At 57.6% G+C, this 23,680-nt stretch overlaps 1 protein-coding gene across 1 annotated transcript in view; it reads left to right on the top strand.

Annotated features, from left to right (window-relative positions):
* Window positions 1-9,039, top strand: part of WNT3A (Wnt family member 3A) — a 40,994-nt gene extending 31,955 nt beyond the window's left edge. Inside the window, exons 3-4 of the mRNA XM_049648425.1 lie at window positions 1,982-2,247; window positions 8,500-9,039. Coding sequence (XP_049504382.1) covers window positions 1,982-2,247; window positions 8,500-8,979 — 746 coding nt within the window. The 3' untranslated portion in view covers window positions 8,980-9,039. The remainder of the gene's footprint in view (window positions 1-1,981; window positions 2,248-8,499) is intronic.
* The last annotated feature ends 14,641 nt before the right edge of the window (window positions 9,040-23,680 follow it).

Raw genomic sequence — 23,680 nt, 5'->3', positions numbered from 1 at the left:
GTGGCCGCTGGCTGGCCGTCGGGAAAAGGGGCAGGGAAGGATGCTGAGTGGGCAGGGGTGGAGATCCAGTCTCACGGCACAGGCCTGTCCAGGGTAGGCTCTGGCCCTGCTGGGCCTCCCGGTCCAGCCCAGGGCCCGGCCCTCTGCTTAGACCGGGCCCTCACTCCCCACCCACCATCTACAGGAATTGGAAACCAAAAATGAACGAAACACAGCCCCCCACCTCAGGGAGCTTGCATGCCGGGGAGAGGACTGAGGAGACAGCTACCTGGGCCAGGCACCGACTGGACCGGGATTGCAAGGCCCGTACCCTGAAGAGCAGACAAGGGACAGGGCAGGTGCACGTGACCAGAGGAGCAGTGGAAATAGCCTGAGGGAAGGATGAGGGCTGAGTGTGGGGGAGGCCCGTGTGCAGGTGAAGCAAGGACATAAGGCCAGGAACTCCAAAGGGAACAGGAACAGCCCGTGTGTGCATACATATGTGCATGTGTGTTTGCCTGCATGGCTGTGCATGCATATGCATGTGCATGTGCGTGCGTGTGTGTGTGTGTGTGTGTGTGCAACACATGTGGCACATGCATGTGGATGGGGGAAGCTGCAGGCTGGGAGTGCAGGTTCCAACCAGGAGCCTCTGATGGTGCAGCTGGCTGATGCTGAAGGCTGGACTCACAGGGAAGGGGGGGCAGTGCCAGATGAATAAATGTGGGATTTTCAGTGACAGGTGTGCTGGGTGCTGAGTGAGTCTCAGTGTGTGCATGGTCCTGGCTGGAACCCTCACTGCTCCCCTGCCTCCACCTGCCTGGGCTTTGGGGCAGGCAAGCCTGAGGAAGAGTGAGGGGTAGGCTACAGCCTCTGCTGATTCCCCAGGGTGAAGCCCCCACCATCCCCCTCCCAGGACCAAAGTCCCCCCCGCCCATCCCCCTCCCAGGGTAAAGTCCCCCCATCCATCCCCCTCCTGGGACGAAAGCCCCCCTGCCCATCCCCCTCCCAGGACAATGCCCCCCCCCCATCTGCCTATCCCCCTCCCAAGGTGAAGCCTCCCTGCCCATCCCCCTCCCAGGACCAAAGTCCCCTGGGCACTGATGTGGGTCAGGAGGCAGCAGCATCCCTGTGACAGTGACAGGAGCCATTGGGAGCCCCAGCACCGTCCAGGCCTGCTGCCCAGGATGGACGCGGGGACACAGCAGGGCACACGCCCCATGCCCGGCATGGAAGGCCAGGTCGGGCCCATCCCCACATGCATGTGTATATACTGCAAAACGATTACCAAAATGATTGTCTGGTGACTACGCATCACGTACACCACACGGTTACAGTTGTTTCTCTTTTGACTGGAACATGTAAGACCTCTTAGCAAGTTTCAAGCACACAACACGGTATTGCTGACAAGTCACCGTGTGGTGCATCATGTCCCCGGACTTACTGATTTGGTGCCACAGTTTTCTGTCCATTCACCTGTTGATGGACATTTGGAAGCTTCCAGGCTGAGGCTATTACAAATAAAGTAGCCATGATATTTGCTCCCTGGTCTCTGTGACCACCTCATTTCCTCAAGGGGTGAATACCCAGCTGAGTGGCCTGGTCACCTGGTACGCATAGGGTTGCAAGAAGCCATCAAACTGCTTTCCTAGATGCAGCACCAAGTTCCCCAGCAGTGCACAGGGCTCAGATTCTGCACATCCTCTCCAGCACTGGCTCTGATCTGACCTTCATATTACAGGGGTCCCTGTGGCTCTTCGCAGGGAATGATGTCCAGCATCTCTCCTGGGGCCCGTAGGCCCTCCAAGTACTTTTTCCCAATACCCACCCTCCTCCTTGGGCACAGGGCACCCCTCTCCCCTGCAGCCCTGCCTGGCCTCCAGCACCCATGTCCACCCCAGGTGCCCAGAGCCCTGCCCTGAAAGGGGCGGCGATGCCCAGGGCTCGGCTTCACCACCCCAGCCCTGCCAGGTCCTGCCCACCCTGTTGCCTCTCTCCACAGCCACCCGGGAGTCCGCCTTTGTGCATGCCATTGCCTCTGCCGGCGTGGCCTTTGCCGTGACGCGCTCCTGTGCTGAGGGCTCCGCCACCATCTGTGGCTGCAGCAGCCGCCACCAGGGCTCCCCGGGTGAGGGCTGGAAGTGGGGCGGCTGCAGCGAAGACATCGAGTTCGGTGGCATGGTGTCTCGGGAGTTTGCAGACGCGCGGGAGAACCGGCCAGATGCCCGCTCTGCAATGAACCGCCACAACAATGAGGCTGGACGCCAGGTATGTTGACAGCTCTTGGCTCGTCCTGGGGGAGCATGGGGCAGTGGCTGTGACCATGACCCTGCACACTCTGGGGTGCACAGGGGGTCATCCATCCAGGCCCAGTGCATCCTGGGGGTACAGTGGGGAGGCATCCTACCATGGGCCTGTGGGGTCTGGGGGATGCACTGGGAAACCCCTCTGGCCACATTCCTGAGGCCCCAGAGAAATAGAAGCTTTCTGGGCAGGATGTATGACCTGGTTCCCTGCAGGGTGTGGTTTGGTGGGAGTATTGTGGGAGGGCTGACTGGGGTGGCAAGGCCATCTGAAACAGCCCAGTGCAGTTAAGGCCACTGGAAGGCAGGAGGGATAAGGGTCTGCCCTGCAGGAGTGCCCACAAGTCCAGGGAGGAAGACAGCGAGGCCACTACAGCACAGCGTAGGGAAGTTCTGTGATAAGGAAATGCACATTCTCAAGGTGACTCAGGCACTGCAGAGGGGCCACACTCCAGGCTGGCATCTCAGAAAAAGCCTCCTGCTGGCAGTAGCACTGAGAGGAGATGTGCAAAGTAACCAGCAGTTATCTAGGTTGGGGGAAGGCCAGGAGAGCCTCAGGCAGCCCACAGTATAGGACAGGACTGCAAGTGAGGTTGTCTGGAAGAACAGAACACGGAAAGCAGAGGAGGGACAGAGAAACAGGGACCAAGCCGTGAAGGGCTCTGTGAGCCCTGTTCAAAAGAACTGGGCCCGAAGGACTGACTGCCTATGCGAGGGGATCCATGTGGGGACCTGGAGGGCTCCAGCAGATTGAGCAGCACAAAGATGGTGCTGGCCTTGGAACCAGCGGCTTCACCTGCCAGCAACAGAAAACAAGATGAGTGACTCATCTTCGTGTTGGGCACAAAGCACCCCGTCAGATGTGAAAGTGCCCTGTTAAAAGCATAGGAAGCCCACTAGTATACAGTCCCCTGACTTATCCCAAGGACAATGAGTCCAGTGCAGGCAAAAAATAGTCTCTTTTCAATAAATGGTGCTCAGTGAATTGAATAACGATATGGTGGAAAAAATTAACCTGACTCCTACTTCGCACCATATAGAAAGCCAATTACAAACCCAAATGCAAAAGGTAAAACAAAATGAAACAAAAATGTTAGGAAGAAAACATGAAAGAACATCTCTGTGACCTTGGAGTAGGCAAAGATTTCTTTTTTCTTTCTTTTTTTTTTAAGTTTATTTTCTTTGAGAGAAAGAGACAGAGAGTGTGTGGGGGAGGGGCAGAAGGAGAGGGAGAGATAGAATCTCAAGCAGGCTCCATGCTGTCAGCGCAGAGCCCAACATGGGGCTCAATCCCAGAAACCATGAGATCATGACCTGACCCAAGATCAAGACTCAGACACTTAATCGACTGAGCCCCAAAGGGGCTCATCAAGGGTGCTATCTCTAGGACATCACTCCTCAGTTTAGCCTGGGATCCTGAGGACTAAAGGCAAACCAGAAGTAGCCCAGCCCTTGTACACATGTGCAGGCTAGAAAAATCCCAAGATCTGAGAACAAATTATGGTAATTCCAAATTGCTGGTTTTCCCATGCACCTGGAAAAAGGCAGACAAATCCTCTTTGGAGGATGATAACCTTATTCAATGTTTAAAAAATGTTACTACAAATAATTTTTCAACCACAGTGTCCAGCACATAATCAAAGATAACCTATCACATAAGCTGGTGACAGAATGAGTGATCATCAGCAAAAATCACAGAAATGAGTCCACAGGGACTCCAGATACTACAATTACGAGACACAGATTGTGAAAAAATATACATGCTTATTTAGGTTTACAAAGCCAAAATGCGAGTCTGAATGTTTCAGCAGAGAACTGGAAACTATAAAAAGCGTAGAATATATTTAGGAAACAATTACATCGCAATTGTAGAACTGAAAGATGTATGAGAAATCCCAGTGAAAGACAACAAAGTGAACATAAGCATTTCCCTCTGCAACCTCCCAGAACCCCACTAAAATGATAACAAATGAATGACATAACATATAAATTCATGATAACTCCTGAAAACGTGGAAAGCAGTACCTAACAATGGCAGCCAGAGTTTGCAAACTGAGAAGCAGATCCATGAATAACTGAGTCTTAGGAGAAAGCAGAATCTTAAACCAGTAGAGGAGAACTCTGACAGCCAACCCAGGAACTACTAGTAACAGGTGTCTTGAAAAGTATAGACAAATACTGGGTCTAAAAACAGGAAATAGATTGATCATCTATTTTAAAAGCAATTCGGAACCCACCAGGTTTTCTGTCCATCTCCTTACATCCAGGAAACACCCGTCCTTTACAATGGCAGAAGTCTGGGTATGTAATCTCTGAAAAGGGCAAAGCACAGTGTGTCTGGACTGAGGGACACCAAGCACAGCCTGGTTTCCCAAGTGAAAGTAGTCCCCATCTACACATGCATTTCTCTTCCTAGTCTCCATATGCCACGGTGAAGCTTGACCCTCCAGACAGGAGTAGAAGATTCTCCCCTGGGAATTGGACCAACCCAAGAGGAGACTTAAAGATACCTACCTGGGACTCCCCCATGGTCACAGCCAGGTCACTCTGTAGTGAGGGCCCATGCTGACAAGTCTCCACCAAGCACATGAGCTTCCAACAAGATGTTTAGTGTCCTGCTTTTATTTATTTTATTTTTTAATGTCTATTTATTTTTGAAAAAGAGAGAGACAGAGCATGAGTGGGGGAGGGCAGAGAAAGAGGGAGACAAAAAATCCAAAGCAGGCTCCAGGCAGAGAGCTGTCAGCACAGAGCCCAACACGGGGCTTGAACACACAAGCTGTGATCATGACTTGAGCCAAATCAGGTGCTTAACCAACTAAGCCACCTAGGGGCCCCTGGTATCCTGCTTTTAAATATGAGCAGACATCCAAGGATCACAGGACATCTGAGGAAGGCCTCCTGCAACCACAAAGTTAAAGACCAAAACAAACAAAAACAAAACTTATGGGAAAGAGACATTGTAAAGAGAGATGAAAACTTCAAAACTACCACTATTTCAGGCACCTGGCTGGCTCAGTCGGTAAAGCATGCAACTCTTGATCTCAGGGTCATGAGTCCGAGCTCCATGTTGGGTGAGAAGATTATATATTTTCTATTTAACTTATTTTTTTTAATTTACATCCAAGTTAGTTAGCATATAGCGCAACAGTGATTTCACGAGTAGATTCCTTAATGCCCCTTACCCGTTTAGCCCATCCCCCCCCACAACCCCTCAAGTAACCCTCTATTTATTCTCCATATTTAAGAGTCTCTTATGTTTTGTCCCCCTCCCTGTTTTTATATTTTAAAAATTAAAAAAAAAATTGAAACAATTTTAGGGACACCTGGGTGGCTCAGTCGGTTAAGTGTCTGACTCTTGATTTTGGCTCAGGTCATGATCTCAGGATCATGTTGTAGGATTGAGCCCTGAGTCAGCCTCTACACTGAACATGGAGCCTGCTTGGCATTCTCTCTCTCCCTCTCTCTCTGCCCCTCCCTCACTTGCACTCTCTCTCTCTTTCTCCTAATAAATAAATAAACACTGTTTTAAAAAAGAAAGAAAAGAGTTAAAAAAAAAAAACCACTATACCCAGAGATATAAAATACTGTTCCATAAAATTGGAACAGGATGTTAAATTAAAAGAATATTCAGAGAAGGAAAAAATGCCACTAGAAATTGAAAGTAGGATAGCAGAAACAAATCTCCCAGCATAAAGGTTGGCAGATACTTGAGACACTCTTCTATAAAGTAGAGGAAAATAACAAAGAGATGGAAAATAGGAAAGAATGGAGAATATGAAGGTTCTGTCAGAGACAGTCAATGGTGAACATGAAGAAGAAATCAGCAAAGAAGGCAGGAAGGTTCCCAGGACTGAAGATCACAAGTTTCAGACCAAACAGCCCAAATAAGTGACTGGCATATGAAAGAGGAGACCCATACCAAGACCTAGCGTTATGAAGTTCACAGCCCATGACAGAGAAGCCCTCCAAGTCTTGGGTTTCATGCAAAGGATTGGGAATCAAAATGGCATCGGAATTTCCAAGAACAACAATGAAAGCTGGAATAAAAATGGAGTGCTGCTTTCAGAGTTCGGAAGGGAAATAATATTGTAAACCAAGAATTTTATACCCAGCCAAACCATCCTGTCAACTTTTCAAGTAGAAAAAACTGTGTTTTCAGACATGCACATTTCACAAAATTTACCAGAAGGTCTCTCAAAGAGATGTCTCCGAGAAGGTGAAATCTTAGAATACATGATATGTTTGAACATCTTGAAGAGAATATTTACACAGTTTGGGGAAAGTCTGAGTCTGAATCCGTGATAAGTACATTAAAAACAGCAACAAGAAAGTTTTGTAGGAAAGAAAAAGTAATCATGCCCTACAACAGGGCTCAGCTGAGTATGACATTGAACACAGTTCCAATAGCATCAGCACTCGATATCCATGTAACTGGATTCTGCTTTAGTTTTTTGGGGTGGAGAGGGCTGGGGAGATGTGCATTGGCACGTTTGGGTTGATGATAAAGAGCTGGCTTCCCACCCTCCATGGTGAGAGGGGAGACATTGCCGAACCCCCCAAACTCAAGGAGTAGCAAGCAAACATTCTATTAGAGATGCAAGATGCACAAGTTGTTGCCTTGGCCGGTCAGTCAGGTGCTGTGTGTGCATGGTCGTGGGAGCAAGTCTCAGGAACTCTTGGTCTCTTTAAAGTATATGCATGTATAACTTTGACAAAAGTAAAATTAAAGAGACTGAAGAGGTCTCTGGAGAAAAGAAGAAAATGGAGATGAAACAGAAATTAACTGAGGGGAGGGATGCAGTCATTACAGATACCCCCGGAAAGGGCCAGTATGAGAGGGAAGTGTAGGTGAGGGGGACGGGGTGCAGGCAGCATCTGGACACAGAGCTCACCTTACACTGCCCAACAGGAATATAACGGGACTCATGTACAGACACAGAGCCCACCCTACACTGTCCAACAGGAGTATAACAGGACTCACGTATGGACACAGAGCCCACCTTACACTGTCCAACAGGAGTATGATGGGACTCACATACATACTTATGCATTTTCTAGTAGCCACATTTAAAGAGGAAACAAGTGGCATTAGTTTTACCATGAAATTTTATTAAGGCCAATATATCAACCAACGTGTTATCAGTGCCATAATGGTCACAATCGATATTAAAATAGTGAAGGGGATATTTTATGTACTTTTCTTGCATGAAGCCTGGGGACTCTGTGCAAGCCAGCATCTGGTTTGTACATACAGCACACCACACTGTGGACTGGCCACATCTCAAGGGCTCACAGGTGGCAGGTGCCCACCACAGTGGGCAGTGCAACCTTAGTTCGGATTGAGTCACAGGCCCCTTCACCCCCAATCCCATCCCTTCCCTCAAAGAGAGAAGGAAAGAGGGGCACCTGGGTGGCTCAGTTGGTTAAGTAAGCCACTCTTTGTTTTGGCTCAGGTCATAATCTCATGGTTGGTGAGTTCAAGCCCCACATGGGGCTGTACACTGACAGTGTGGAGCCAGCTTGGGATCTCTCTCTCCCTCTCTCTGCCCCCTCCCCTGTTCATTCTCTCTGTCTCTCAAAATAAATAAATACACTTAAAATTTTTTTAATAAAAATAAAAAGAGAGAAGGAAAGAAACACATTCCTCAAGACCCCAAGATCCCCCAGCCTTGTCTCTCTGCACTACCTCCCTCCTCTTCCTATTCCCTTACAGCCCCATAAATCCAGTTTTCTGGGCCCTGAAGGGGCTCTGCTCAAGCCACCCCATTATCCGTGCTCAGTTCAGCCCCCAGCTTTGCCACCAGGCCTTGTACACGTCCTCTGGGCTGCGGTTTTGGGTTCTCCAGGTCAGAATTAATGTCCTCCCTCCTGTATGCCTGAACCTGATCATTACTGTCCGTCCCTTCCCTCCCTCCCTCCCCCAGTCATAAGACACAGCCAAGGAGAGAGGTGAAGCTGTCAGGCACCGGAGGTGCCCTCCGGTGATCTTGGGTCGGCCAGGGGAGGCATTGGCTCAAGAGGTGGCACTGGTGACGCATGGAGAGGGGACTTTATGGAACAGACAGGTTGCAATGAGTTTGCCAGGAGAACATGGGGCGGGGGGACCACAGGCCAAGAGCACAGCCCCGGGGAAGGTGGGGAGAGCCCCCCCCACCCCGCACATACTAGCTGCACTGGGCGGGCCCTGATGCCCCTCATTGGCGCGCTCCTGCAGGCCATCGCCAGCCACATGCACCTCAAGTGCAAGTGTCACGGGCTGTCGGGCAGCTGCGAGGTGAAGACCTGCTGGTGGTCGCAGCCCGACTTCCGCGCCATTGGCGACTTCCTCAAAGACAAGTACGACAGCGCCTCGGAGATGGTGGTGGAGAAGCACCGCGAGTCGCGCGGGTGGGTGGAGACCCTGCGGCCGCGCTACACCTACTTCAAGGTGCCCACGGACCGCGACCTAGTCTACTACGAGGCCTCGCCCAACTTCTGCGAGCCCAACCCCGAGACCGGCTCGTTCGGTACCCGCGACCGCACCTGCAACGTGAGCTCGCACGGCATCGACGGCTGCGACCTGCTGTGCTGCGGCCGCGGCCACAACGCGCGCACCGAGAGGCGCCGCGAGAAGTGCCACTGCGTCTTCCACTGGTGTTGCTATGTGAGCTGCCAGGAGTGCTCGCGTGTCTACGACGTGCACACCTGCAAGTAGCGCGCCCGCCCAGCGTGCGGCTCCTGCAGGGGGCGGGCTGCTCCCTGGATAGGGCGAGGGCGGGGCTCCTGTCTGGGGGCGGGGCTCCCATCTGGGAGTCCCGGATGGGGGAGGACTCCTCCCCGGATAGGTCGGGGGCGGGCTCCTCTCTGGGGGCGGTCTCCTCCCTGGATAGGGTGTTGCGGGTGGGGATTGGGCTCCTGAATCGGGAGGACTCCTGCCTGGATAGGGGTGGGCCCCCAACTGAGAGTTCTGAATGGAGGCGGGCTTCTTCCCAGATAGGGCGGGGGCGGGGCTCCAATCTGGATAGGGCAGGGCTCCCAACTAGGGCTCGTGGATGGGTGCCGGACCTTCCCCGCCCCGTCCCTAGTAGGGCGGAAATGAGGCTCCCTGGGAGGGGACTGGGCCGCCCTACAAGTGCAGATTTCCTCCCTGAATGGGGCAGGGCTCCTCTCTGGGGGCGGGCCTCCGAGTGGGGCTCCTGGATGGGGGTGGGCTCCTCCCTAGAAGGGCGGAAATAGGGATCCCTGAAGAGGGGCGGGGTCCTCCGACTGGTTCTGGTTTCTTCCTTCGATGGGGCGGGGCTTCTCTCGGGAGGCGGGGCCCCAGGACTGGGACTCCCCTGGATGGGATCAGGGTAACCTGTGGTAGGGCATGGGTGAGGTTCCTGAGTGGGGTGGGGTTCTTCTACACAGGTGCGGGCTTTCTGGATGGGGACGGGGCGGGGTGGAGCTATCCCTGGAAGGGCGGGGTCCGTGGGTGGAGCTACCGGGTGGGGAGGGGTCATCTCTGGGGGCGGGGCTTCCGTGCTGCCCCCCTCCTCCCCACCGGCCTACCTGTAAGGTTCCGCTACACCTCGCCCGAGAGAGGAGCAGCTTCTCAGGGCAGAACTAGCCGCGGGAACCCCGTGGGGTGGCATCCGGCCCTCCCACCCCTTCCTATGGGCCCTGGAGTCCACCCTCCAAGTCTGGTGCTCTGCAACAATTCAGGCGACTGGAGGTCTTATGACACCCCTCCCTCACCCTGGCATCTGCCACAGCTCGCAACCAGGAACCTACCGGGAAGACGCTCACCCTGCTGAGCCCCAAGAACTGGGGAAAAGACAAGAAGTCCTGTAGCAGAGGGGCCTGGCCCGCGAGGCCTAGCTGTGCCCTGGCTGCTATGTGCTCCTGCCTCAGACCGCCCCCCGGGCCATCTTCCCAGGAACCCTGGCTGCAGTCAGACCTGATGAGCTGGGACCTCTACTATGCAGACTGCCTGGCCCACCGTCCTCCCTGTCCTCACATCTCACATCCACCGGAGAGGAGCAAAGCTGGAACTGGAAACTTCCAGCCCCACCCTGTCTCCCTCTGAGTTTCTGGACCTCACTGCACCTCCCTGGTCCACTGCCCTTGTAAGAGGAAGGCAGGAAGGGGGCCAGACTGCCCCAGCAACTCATCTCTGCTGCCGTCCAGCCCCTGCCCTGCCAGACTCCATACCCTGCCTCAGATGCTCACTTGGATTTGGGCTGCGTTGTTTGGGAGTTTTGAGGAGGATGGGTCCACACCCATGCCGCAGGAAAAGGACCCACAGCCCCCAGAAGGGTGGTCTTCCTTCCCCTTGCCCCCCCCCCCCCACCCCCCGCCGTGGCCAGGACTGACCCCAGCTCCTGCTGCTGTGTGCCTGACCTGGCTGCCACTGGCCATTGCTCTGGAGCCTCCCCCTGACTCATCTGCCCTGCCTGGGAACCAGAGGCTGATGGACCCTTGGCCACTACCCACAGGGACCTCCCACCAGGAGACCTGTCCCCACCCAGCCTCTGCCACTGTGAAATGTGCCCCAGCCCCTGGCCCTGAGGGCCCGCACCCAGGCAAGGTGCCCGGCACACCTCTGGGGACACAACCTCCCTCTGCCTTGAATTGTGCATTTTTTATTTTAATTTTATTTCCGATGCTGCTATATCCACCATACACTGGAGCTAGACAAACAGATGTGTTGTTGTTGTTGTCGGTTTCCTTTTCTTTCTATGAAAGAAACTATTTTAGTCATAGCTTGTGAGTTTCGAACCATGGGGAAAGTAAAAAACAAACAAACAAAAAAAAGAAGAACTAAATGAGCCTGGATTGTACTGGATTTTTGGCAATGGGTTGGCGAGGCACAGGGGCTGGATTGGAGGTGGTCCTCTGGGAGGGGAGATGTCTGAAGGCCATGACAGAGGAGCGTGCCTCAGGGACCCCTGGGGCCTCTGCTGTGGCCTCCACAGGCCGGAAGTCCAGGACAAGGAAGAGGGATGGCCACCAAGGAAAAGAGGCGGCCCTGAGTCCTGGGGCAGGGCAGACTGCAGACAGACGGAAGGGGTGTAGAGGGGTGGGGAAGGCCTGCCTGCCTCCGGGGATGTGCCGTGCAGCGGGAAGACCTCACACAAATCAGTGGTGCCGTGGGCCTTTCCCCAGGTCAACTGTAAGCCCCACATGTCCCCAAATATCCACAGTACGCTTCACTCAGTGAACATTCCTGGAGGTCCACATCATGGCCCAGTCACAGGGTTTTCCAGCAGCCTGGCCTGGCTGGGAGGCAAGAAAGACCACCTCAATTCAAGACTCGCCAGCTGAGACAGAGCCTGAAAATCAGGGTGCCTCTCTTGGGCCTGGCCTCTCCTGCCTCTGGCCAAGGCCAACTTAGACACCACAGCTCACCTGGCTGGAATCCAGCCTGGAGGCCATGAGGAACATCTCCTGCTGGCAGAGAGCCACTGCACAAGGCCCGGATCCCCCAGGGGCCCCCACCTGTTCATGTCCACGTCAGGCCAGGGGCCAGAGCTGACCCTGGGTGCCTGGCCTCCCCTCTGTGGCAGGACATAGCTCAAGTGTGCAAGGCTTGGCAGGGGTCAGCATCTTCTAAGTGTATGGTGGGCTGCATCCCAGCACCATGCTCAAGACCTGGGGATGAGGATGGGGTGACCCTGCCTTTGGGGCCCCCTACCCTCCTTTCAGGCCAGGCAGGGAGAGCCCCAGGGTAAGCAAGGCATCCTTCTGGACAGAGTCCCACTTGGTCTCTCCGTGGCTATTGCCCACCCACGTCCACTCTACTCAGGGTATGTGGGGTCTGCAGGGTTGAGCAGCAGTGGGGGCTGGGGCTTTCCCAAGGCCACACATTCACCTCTCCAAGCCAGGTGCAGGATCCCTCTTCCTGTCTCTGCCCTACTGTGCCCCATTTGTGTGCTGTGCCAGACCAATGCACAGGGAGGGAAAAAGCAGAGGGGTCAGGGGTGGGGGCACAGGCTGGGATGGGTGAGGGATGGGAGAGAGATGATAGGAAGCTAAGAGCTGAAGACCCAGCCCCCACCCTCTTAGAGGTCAGGCCCAGCACAGCCACCCTGCAGGGGCCATTTGCTGGAAGGGAGGGGGCTGGGGCAGGCTGGAGGAGGCCTCACCAGGGCAGACGGAGAGAAGCCCTGTGCCCGCCAGCTCAGTATCCGGAGTGTCTGGGCCCCAGGGCATCCCTGAGGGCACAGGGGCGAAGAGCTGTTCTCTGCAGAAAGGCCACAGCTGGCTGGATAGGGGCCCTGGACAGGGATGCGTAGACCCAGGGAAGGCAGGGGATCCTGGACAAGGTGGGGGTGCAGATCAAGGGCAGGAAGGCGGTCCCAGACAAGGGGGTGCAGACCCAGGGCAGGCAGGGGATCCCAGATAGGAAGGTACAGACCCAGGGCAGGAAGGGGTTCTGGACAAGGGGGTGCTGACCCAGGGCAGGCAGGGGTACAGACACAGGAAGGTACAGACACAGGGCAGGAAGGGGATCTCAGACAAGGGGATGCAGACCCAGGGCAGGAAGGGGATTCTGGACAGGGATTCACAGACCCAGGGCAGGCAGGAGTAAGCAATCCAACAGAGCCCTGTAGGATTAGAGGGAGGGCCATTAGAGATATGCTGGGGGTGAGGAGTCATGGCCTTATCCCATAGGACAGAACCTATGGGGCCAGGCGGGGCAGTGGGGCAGGACACAGACCCTGCCCTGAACTCTCAGTACCCCTCCCACCACACCTCACTGGGCTGGCCCTCCCATGTCCCACCCCAAGGCTATGGCCTCCTGCTGGCTGTGCTGCCACCAGGTGTACTGCAGGCTGGGTTGCCCCTGCTCCAGGGCTGCAGCTGACCACTGGGGATCCCCAGCTGGGGCCCCCGGGGGTCCCCTGGGCCACGTGGGCTGTAGGCCGATGCTCTAATAAGAAGGAGCCAGTGATTAAGTGCACAGGGCCCAGGCCGAGGCAGGAGCACAGGCAGCCAGCCTCCTCCACAGGGTGAGTCCAGAGCAGGGAAGTCTGAACGCAGCCTGAAGGCCATCCTGGGCTATAAAGCTGGATCAGACACTCGGCACAGTGTCAGGCCTGGAGGTAGGGGGTGACAGGTGCCCTTCTCCAGCCACCCTTGGGCTCCATCCACCACACACAGACAGCGTGGCCACACAGCACCTCTGAGTCAGGGCCCAGGCAGGAGCCGCCCTAATTGGCACCTGCTGGGTATCAGGTGCTGGGGGCTCCACAGATGAAAGGGTTGGAGAGGCGGGTGGGGTGGGGGGCAATGCGTGGGCATGGCCACAAGGTCACAAGGGAGAATGCAGGGGCAGGGCCACCCTCAGGGGTCGGCCAGACCAGGCTCTGTTCCCCGGGGACCCAGAGAGGGCAAGGTGCTGACCTGAGGACACACAACATATCAGGGACCTGGGCAGGCTCTGGCCTCTGGGTGCTGAGTGTGAGGCCCCCTTGTAGGCCTGGGAGCAAGACCACCGTGGAGATGGTCTCAGCTCTCCCTGGCTCCAGGGCAGAGAGAGGAGGAGCCCACCAGAAGGGGGCCAGGATGGGCTGACCCTGCCCCAAGGGGCTGCAGAGCAGGCCTGGTGTTTGGGCGAGGGGGGTGGGGAAGAAGAGCCTGAGTGAATGAGGAGGCAAAAACCTCAACTCTACTAGCTGGCCTCAGTTTCCCTCCAGTGCAAGAGGAAGTGGGATGAGGGGGTTTCCCCAGGGCCTCTCTGCTCCTGGCTTTTGCAGGTGTGGGATATTCCATCCAGAGCCCTGTCTGAAGCCTGGCCCAGCCCCCCCAGCCCTGCCCTGACCCCCACTCAGGAGGGCAGAGCCGGGCAGCCAGGCCTGGCCTCTCAGCCTTTCTGCCTCTCCCCCTCTCCAGAGAGTTGACAGCCCCTCCCGAAGCCCTGGAGAGGGCAGGAAATGGGCCGGGTGGGCCTGTTCGCAGGTAGTTGAGACAGGAGAGGAATAACCATATTAAAGGCCCGGAGGTGGTGGGGCCTCACCCCACCAGGCCCCCCTTGGCTCAGCCCCCTGCAAATCTCACACTCCCAGGCCAGCAGCTTTGAAGTCCTGGAAGGGGTGTGGCCAGCCCCCTCCTCTGAGCCCCCACCAGCTCTCCCTCCCCCAGACTCCCAGACTCCCAGTTTCCTCAAGCCACCTCCCCATCCTGTGCTGAGCCAGAACCTCCCAGTGCTGGGACCCCCAGGGCAGCAGGTGCAGGGCCAGCTCTGGGTCCCCCAGCCTGGCACCGAGTGCTGAGCCCACCCCCCTTACACACACACACCCTGTCCCCAGGCCCTGCATGGTGTGACCCCCTGCCCTGCATCGCAGCCTGGGCTGAATGGGCTCCAAGGACCCCCTGGCCAGGTCTTTGCCCCTGCCCTGTGGTCTAGTCTGGGGCACACAGTCCTGCCCTGGGGTTTGGGGGACACAGCCCTGGGATCCTGTTTGGGGATCATGACTCTGCCGCGGGGTCTGGTCTGGGGGACACAGCCCTGCCCTGCAGTCTGGTCTGGGCACACAGCCCTGCCCTGGGGTCTCATCTGGGGAATGCTGCCCTGCCCTGTGGTCTAGTCTGGGGGACATGGCCCTGCCCTGGGGTCCAGTCTGGCAGGACATGGTCTTGCCCTGGGGTCTGGTCTGGGGCACATGGCCCTATTCTGGGGTCTGGGGGACACAGCCCTGCCCTGGGATCTAGTCTGGGGATCATGATTCTGCCCCGGAGTCCAGTCTGGGGGACACAACCCTGCCCTGGGGCCCAGTCCGGGAGACACAGCTCTGCTCTGGGGCCTCATCTGGGGGACATTGCCTTGCCCTGGGGTCTCATCTGGGGAACACGGCTCTGTTCTGGGTCTGGTCTGGGGATCATGACTCTGCCCTGGAGTCTGGTCTGGGGGACATGGCTCTGCTCTAGGGTCTGGGGGACACAGCCCTGTCCTGGGACCCAGTCTGGGGGACAGAGCCCTGCCCTGGGGTCTGGGGCATATGGCCCTGCCCTGGGGCACGGTCTGGGATGACCTGGCGTGACCTCACTCCCTCTGCTCCCCCTCACCCCAAGCCCCAGGTCCTCCCCAACCTGCTCATCCCTCTTGACATCCGTTTCCCTGTTGGAACCCCATCTGCCTTCATGAAGCCTTCCTGTTATCCTAAGGACAGGATATTGTGAGGTCTCGGGCTGGCAGTCAGCAGCTTCCTCTCTGGAAGCTCCTTGGCCTCTGGCTAAAACGGGAACAGAGTACCTGACCTGTCTATGCCACCCTCCAACCTGGATAAGCTCAGTGTGGACTGTACATGATCCCCAAGGACAACATCCAAGGTTTGAGGAGATTGGGACAGTGCCTCTCCCATCCCACCTGGGTGGGGGCACTGCCAGCCCTAGTGTTCATAGGCACCACTGGGTAAACTGAGGCATGCTGGATGAGGGCGCTCTCCCCTGTGTGAGTGCATGAGGGCTAGGCCACCCCCATGTCCCTCCATAAAGTGGGGGAGATGGGAGCACACTCCCACCTGGCCCAGTGACCTTGGCCCTGGAGGGTTAGGTGGTGATGGCCCCTTCGCTACCTTGTGGGTCACCTGGAAGGGCTTCCAGGAGGAGGTGAACATGGGGCACACTTTCTATGGCTCTTTCATCCTCTCCTAGGCCCCTGAGGCCCCCTCCACTTGTGGGAGTCCATCCCTGTAGCTGCCAGGACCAGGCGGGGTGCCCAGGGCACCAGGGAAGCCCTGGGAGGGCCCCAGCCAGGGAGCCGCCACCGCCCGCCTGGCAGCTGGGACAGGAGCTAGTCAGAAGGTGCTAATAGACGTTTAGCTGCAGGCTGGCACCTCAATCACGTCTCTCTCTCTCTCCCTTTTTTATTTGAGTCTCTGGAGTGCACGGTAAACAGTCATTTGGCTCTTGGGGCCCTGCAAATTGGTGTTTATGGTGTGAGGACCAGGACTCGTCCACCAAACACACCAGCTGGCAGGGACGGCATCGTCTGCCACCCTCCCCACCCCCCACTGTGGAGGCCCAGCTCTAGGGGTGTCTCATCCCCCCCAACTCTAAAGGACGAGGCTGTCCTGCTTCCCACAGCCCATCTAAGTGGGAGGGTTGGCACATTGCAGTCAATCCTGGGGGGGCTTCCAGGAGGAGGTGAGACTTCCATGGCAGAAAGGCCCCTCCAGAGAGAAGGTCTGTGGGCTCCAGCTTCCCCAGGGGTGCCCTGCATCCAAGCCCAGTCCCTGTCACCTAACAGGCCTCCTCCAAGTCCCAATGGCAAATGTCAGGACCCCCCTCACCCCCCCCACACACACCCCTTCCCAGCCCTGCAGCCATCTGCACAGCAGACGGCAGGAATGTGGGAAGGCTGGAGCCTCAGTGCGCAAGGCTTATGGGACAAGGGCACTGCCTTCCTGTCTGTCCCTCGCCTGAGAACTGGGTGCAGAGAAGCAGGCAGGCCCGTGCAGAGCCTCCAGAGCGTCTGAGCACCCCCTCTGTCCACAGTCCACACAGTTCTTGCTAGACCAGGCCCCACCAGCCTGTAGCCTGCAGTCTGCAGAGAAGCAAGGCGGAAAGTGAGTAGGGCCACTTGAGGTCTGCAGCCCTGTAAGTCACTCTTCCTTGAGTGTGCTTTTAAGTCCCAGGCCTGGGCCAAAACCTTGGGAACTGAGGCGGGGGGCCACACCACCTTCCTGGCCACAGCCCGGAGCCAGCTCCTCCTCTGCTCCAGAACTTTCCATAGCTCCCCAGTGCCCACAGGATGGTGTTTGTGTCTCAGCTTGCACCTGCTGCGATCTGCGATCTGTGATCTGGTCCCACTCTGAGCTGAAGGGGGTCCTCTGATTCATGTCGGAGAGACTGACAGCAGTTAGGGCATGGCTTGCCCACAGGCACTTGGCAGAGTCTCAGGGGAAGCAGAGCCCTTAAGTCATACCCACCCCCCATGCCTTCTTTCACCCTTGCCTCCACCGCTTCAGCCACAGGGAGGCCTGAACAGCTCTGCATGTGTGTGCATGTGCCTTGGTGGCCAGGGGAGGGCTCTGATGCCAAGCCCTTCCTTGCCTTGTCCCTCGAGCTACAGACCAGAGCCTCCAAAGGAGCCCTTCCTGGCTCTAGAGCCCAGCTCTCTGCCTACCGGCAGACCCAGCTCCCAACAGGTCTACCCTCCCCAGCCCCAGCCCCAGGCCTTAGGCAGGCCAGGCTGGATGAGCCACATTAATGCCCCTGTTGGGCCACTGGCGAGCCACCCAGTACTGCCCCAGCGGCCCATATCCCTGCCAGCACTCCTGGAGACGGTGGTGAGGCGGGATGGGGGGAGCAGATGTTTCCTCCCAGTTAGGGAGGACAGATGGCTGACGTGGGGAAGCTGGTGGGGCTGGGGTCCAGCAACCAGCTTGGACCAGCAGACAGCTCAGCCTGGACCTGGAGGCCTCGACTTCCCCTCCAAGCACTGGGACTGCAGCCTGGTTCCAGACAGCTGTGAGGGTAACAGGTATGGTGGGGACTCTGATGGAGGGGGGTGCTGCAGGCGGGGGACTCCCCGCCTGTCCCTGTCACAGGGCCTGTCACATGTTTCGTTCCTGGCTCCAGACCAAGCGCCTCCCCTGGACAGACCCTCCACCATGAGCTGACCCACTCCCACAGGTCAGGTGCCTGCATCCTCAGCCAGAGGAGGGACGTGTTGGCTTCCTGTGTCCCCTGCCCTGGGGGCTCTGAGCAGGCCCTTGGGGACATACCTGTGCCGGGAAACCAACCAGGACCTCCCCAGGGCTCCCTCTGCAGCCCTCAGGCAGCAGCCCCAGCAAGATCTCAGCACACCTGTGGCCTCCAGCACTGGCTGTGTTCCACTATCAGGTGTCATGAGGGATAATTTCTCTCTGGCCATAAACAACACCAGACCTCCCAACGGGACCTGGATGCCGGCTCAGGCTCCCCCAGTCCCAGCCCTGCTCTTCTGGGCAACCCGGCACACTGCCTGGAGGTCCAGATGCTGGGGGTGTGGGCAGCAGCATGATGCTGTGACCTTCTCTCCTCCCATCTGTGGCCAAACAAGGCCAGCTTTTGTCAGGGCCTTGGCCTTTCATGGCCTGTGTCTCCCTGTCTGCAGCCAGGCCTGGGGATATGAAGTCTTTGAAGGTTTGGCTCACAGACCCCAGGGTCACCGGCTTCTCACCTGGTGGGCCTCAGATCCCCTCATCTCCCCATGCCAGCTGCCCTCACAGAGAACCCACAGCCCTGAACCAGCTGGGGAGCTAGGAGCCCGTCTGCGGCCAGTTCTGGTCTCTTCCTCACAGATATCCTAACAGGGTGGTGGGAAGAGGCTTGAGACCTCCCTCCCCTAGAAAAGGGGCTCCTCAGGTTCTGGTGCACAGCTGGGCCCGTGGGTGGAGGATTTGGGCTGCAGAAGACAGGCCAGCCCACCCCGGCCTGGGAGCCAGAAGCAGTGCCTAGACCCCAGGGCTGGACAAAACCTAACTCAGGCCATGTCCCCCGCCCCTTGGTGGGGCCAGAAACTCAGGATCTCTGAGGGGCAAGGTGTGAGGAGGTGGACTCAGGGGCCCAGGTGGGGCGACAGTCTAGGGGATGGCCCTCAGGGGATGGGGGTGGGGGGGGGAGACGGGTTGGGCGCGGGCAGGCTCTGGCGGCAGATGCCAGGACACCGCGATGCCTTCAGCTGGGCTTTTTAATTAACCTCGGCCGCTCTGAAGGGCCCCAATTAAGTGGAGAATGTGATGGCAGAGTGGGGTCAGGCGGAGGGGCGGGCTTTAATTAAAGCATGGAGAGTTCCCAGCCCGGTGGCAGTGGCCTGGGCAGGAGCGCCCCCACCTGACCGTCTCCGCCTGGATCTCCTCGGATCTCTCTCCTCTGTCCCCAAGAGCCAGAGCCACTGTGACCACCAGGTGGCCTTCCACCCAGCAGACCCCAGCATGACCCCAGGCCCCTCTCTGAGCCTGTTGGCTGCCCCTGAGACCCACCCTGCTCTCCTGTCAGTCATCTGCCCAGGAACAATTGACAAGCACTTAGTGAGTGTCTATATAGTGTGTCCATGCAAATGTCCTGCCTTTCACTGGGGGACAAAAACAGTAAAACAAAAAAATGCATCAAATGTGTCATGTGTAGTAGAAGAAAGCAGAGGTAGGGGCATAGGGGCAGAGAGAGGCAGGAGGGGGAGAGCACAGGTACACAAAGGGAGGGAGGGAGCTTACCTGGGGTGGGCAGCCAGTGCAAAGGCCCTGGGGCAGGAGCCTGGACAGAGCTGAGGAGCTACAGGGCCCGGAGGACCTGAGGCCTGTGAACTGGAATGAGCTGGGGGGAAGAGGGCATCAGATGGCAGAGGCCATGGGCACAGAGAGGGGGAGGCTGTTAGCTTCACTCGGTGCCTCTGACCGGGCCACTCACTAGGTGTCTGACCCCCGTGGCACCCCTCTCTGCTTGTCGTCCAGGTGCCTGGGCTTTGCATGATGGGATGGTCAGTGAGACATGTCTGCAGCCCTGAGAGAGTCCATGCATCTTGACATGTGCTCCAGGCCTGGGCCTGCGGCCTGGGTGGGGAGGGTGGCCAGCAGGCAAGGGAGCCCTGCCCCACAGTGGCCCGTCTTTCCCCAGGTAGTTGGCTGAGGCTTGCAGGGCCGACATTCTACATGCCTGGCTTCCTGCAGACATGGGACTTTGGGGGCGACAAGTGAGGGAAGCAGGGTGAGGGGGTGCTCTCTGGTAAGCTAATGCCAGGCCTGCTCTGCTGGTGGGAGCGGGGTGCAGGGCAGGGGACGCCCAGGAGGGGACTGCTCTGTCCCCAAGAGCCAGAGCCACTGTGACCACTAGGTGGCCCTGAGCCCCACAGCCGACTGCCTGCCCAGCGGCAAGAAGTCGGCCACCCTGTGGCTGCTGTGTGCAGGCAGCACCAGGACAGGCACAGAGAAGAGACACGGTGTCCACGGGGTCCCCATCCTTCCAGCCCGTGTACCAGCTCAGTGAGTACAGAAGGCTGCCCAAGGCCCTGGGTCTGCTAATGAAGTACCACAAACGGGGGGCCTAGGACAGACCCCCAGGTCTGGAGGCCAGGAGACTGAGGTCAAGGTGTCACAGGGCCTCACTCCCTCAGAAGGCTCCAGGAGGGTTCCTCCTGCCTCTCCCGGCTGCCAGGGCCCCAGGCGTTCTGGGCTCGTGGCCATGTCTCCCCAATATCTGCCTCTGTCACCATGTGGCCATCTCAAACCCCCCTCCCTTGTCTCATAAGGACCCACCCTGATCCAGGATGCTCTCACCTCGAGATACCCCACCTTGATCACCTCTGCAAAGACCCCATTTCCACATGAGCCCACATTCTGTGGTCCTGGACCACCGGGAATTTGGGGTGACACAGCTCCATCCATTGTAGAACCTGTGGGGTAAACACAGGCACTGTGGCCATCTCCTGCACCTCATGCAAGACCTCAGGCCAGTACATGTCCCCGAGATGCCCCAGGTCCCGAGCCCCAGAACGATGAGATATCATGTATGAAGACTCATCTGAAGCTTTGTGGAGCTTGTGGCCAGGCCACAGAACCAGAACAGGGACCATACAGGCGGGTGGGGGGCCTCGCCTGGGGTCCTGGACACCCTTGCATGTGCAGCAGCAGTGGGCTAGCCCCCAATCCACAGCAGAGCCCCTCAGCTCCAAGTCCTCCACCCAGCGGAGCACTGGGCACCTACTGGGCCATCAGGAAGCTGCCCAGTGGCCCACGGCCCCACTTGACAGCTACTTTGAGCTGGGGGCAGTGCAGTCTGGGGTGTGGTCTGTGGGATGTGGCCCTGCCCTGGAGGCCTGAAGACTCCAGGAGGGTCCTCCCCACCTCTCACAGTTGCCGGTGCCCCACATTCCTGGGCTCATGGCCAGGGCTTCCAGAAGCCAGAATGCGTTCTGTGTCCCCCAGACTCTGTGGGGTCCCTCCCTCCCACTGTCCTCTGTCCGGGTCCTGAAAGAGGGAGAGGGAGCAGAGACAGGGACACAGACACCAGCCCCCCTCACCCTTGGTGCATGGACCTCAAGAGAACAGCTTCATCCAGGTGGAGCCTGGGACTGTACCCCTCACAATCTGTGTCCCCCTGCACGACCTGTGGGGGCTCAACTCCTTCCTCCGTCCCCCCACCACCACCTCACTGGGTGCCAAGCCCTCCCCAGCCACACCTCAGGTCCCCATATAAGGTCTTTCATCCACCCCAACTGACCACATCACGAAGGGACCCCTACCCCTTTACCTACATTGCTCTCCCCCCAACAGGGTATAATATACTCAGATGTTCTCCAAGGACAAAAGGAAGCCCCTCTAGTCTAGCTGTTCTCATCATCACATGCCTCTCCCACCTCTGACTTACTTCTACTCAAGAAATAATGGAATCTTAGCTCTAGCTCACCTTGAGCAAGCCTTACCTGATGCCTCCTGTGTTGAAAAGCCATTCAGCCTCCTCTTGCATGCCACCAGCAACAGTAGTTCACTCATGTTGTCCCAACCTATGGAGCTGTTCCCTGCTCTGTGCTGGCCCCTTGCCAACCTGGCTGCACTGCCAGCCCCTGAACATTCCCAGAGAACTCTAACTCGAACAGGCCCCAGTGCCAACCCCCCAGAGCAGAGCAGCTCCATGTACTCAGCCGTGTTCCCTGATAGGACACTGCAAACCTGGTTCCCAGGAGCTCTGAGTTCAGATGCAGGCCCTGCTGGTGGCCATCAGCAGGGTGACCCACTCAGAACCCAGGTAAGGGTCCCATTGGTCTCTTTGCAGGATCCGAGGGAGGATTCCTTCAGAAATGGGAGGGCCCCTCTCTCCTCCCTGGGCCCCCAAGGAGAGAGGCAGGCTTGGGCTTTATTTCAGGTGAGAGGGCAGAGAGCAGGGGTGCCACAGGAGAGGACCAGGACCATCTGTCCCCAACAAGGACATTAGGGGGCAAGAAAAGGAGGTGTCCTGTGGACGGTGGGGCCAATGAGACCAGGGAAGACCCAGGTCTGAGACTTCCCCCCCAGGAGGGGAGCCCAGCCTGACCAGGCCATTGTGAGTATTCACCCTGTCCCCTCTGCTGGGGGGTGCAGCCACATGCACAGCTGCTCCAGAAATCTGGTCCCAGCATAAAGGGACTGCTGCGCACACACCAGCAACCCCACTCCGGGCTCTGTGGAAGTGAAAGCATTTCCCACAGTGCCACATGAGGGTGTTCCTTGCAGCTGTGTTCACAGCTCCCTCTGGACTGGCGACGGCCCCTTCGGCGGGATGCAGCAGCCGGGGGTGAGGTGCATGGCAGCTGGAAGATGCTGCGGGGGTGAGCGTGGTGTGCACCTTTGTTGGGGTGTGGGTGTTACGGGGTACACACAGATGTGTCCACATCCCCAGGCTCACTGAATATCTGTGTGTGCCAATTTAAAAGAGAAAAACTCGGCAGAGCACCAGGACTGGGCTGTCTACTCACCACGGCCGGCCGTTCCCAGAGACCCCACTGGTCACCACGGCCACTGGTCCTGTCCTCAGGCCTTGGTGTCCTCTTCTGTGGAGGTGGAGGAGGTGGGTGAGTCCTAGGACTCTAAGACAAGCTGGCTGTCCCCAGTAGAATGGGAGCAAAGACTGGTTCCCCCTCCCCCGCCCCACCGGGACCTGGGCTCCTGGGGAAGTGGGTGCCCAACAGACAGGCACCCTGGCCACTCTCCATGGGCCTGGCCGGAGGCTGGGGGTGAAATGTGCCCCGGGATCAGGTAGAGTACCCCCCAAATCGGGGCGGGGGAGCAACAGAGCCAGGCCCAGGCATGGACGGGGCTGGGGGTGCAAGGGGGCTCTTCCCAGAGTGCAGACTCCTAAAACGCACTGGCAGTCTGCACCCCCATGCATGCCAGACAGCAGGTGCACAGGCAGACACTTGCCAGCGGAAACCCAAATCCAAGAGCTTTGGGGCTGCAGTCTGTAGGTGTGGCACTGCCCTGTGTCACCCACCCTGGCCTCCTGCCAAAAAGGGCCCCTGGGCCAGAAGCAGGGAACCTGTTAGCAGGTTCTTGGGCCGCACCCAGCCCTGCAGAGATGGTTAATCTTGCGTCATGTTGACCAGGCTGAGGGCTGCCTGGATGGCCAGGAACGTGTCATTCCTGGGTGTGTGTCTGTGAGGGCATTCCAGAGACAGGAGCATCAGAAGCTGTGGACTGAGCAAAGATTGTCCTCACCAAAGCACGTGGGTTTCCTCCAACACCCGGGTTTGAATAGAATGAAAGGCAGAGGAAGGGGAATTCTTTTGCTGCCTGAGCGACACCTCCTTCATCTCCTGCCCCCAGACACCAGTGCCCCTGGTTCTCAGCGATTACGATGACACCAGGCTCTCCGGGGTCTCCAGCTTGTGGATAGCGGAGTCTTGGAATTCCCGGGCTCCGGAACCGTGGGAGCCAATCCCCATAATAAATCTTGTCTCGTCTAGATCTCTGCATGTC

The sequence above is a fragment of the Panthera uncia genome (genome assembly GCF_023721935.1).
Source record: "Panthera uncia isolate 11264 chromosome A1 unlocalized genomic scaffold, Puncia_PCG_1.0 HiC_scaffold_17, whole genome shotgun sequence".
In the NCBI taxonomy this organism is placed as follows: Eukaryota; Metazoa; Chordata; class Mammalia; order Carnivora; family Felidae; genus Panthera; species Panthera uncia.
This window is presented reverse-complemented; position numbering and strand designations above follow the sequence as displayed.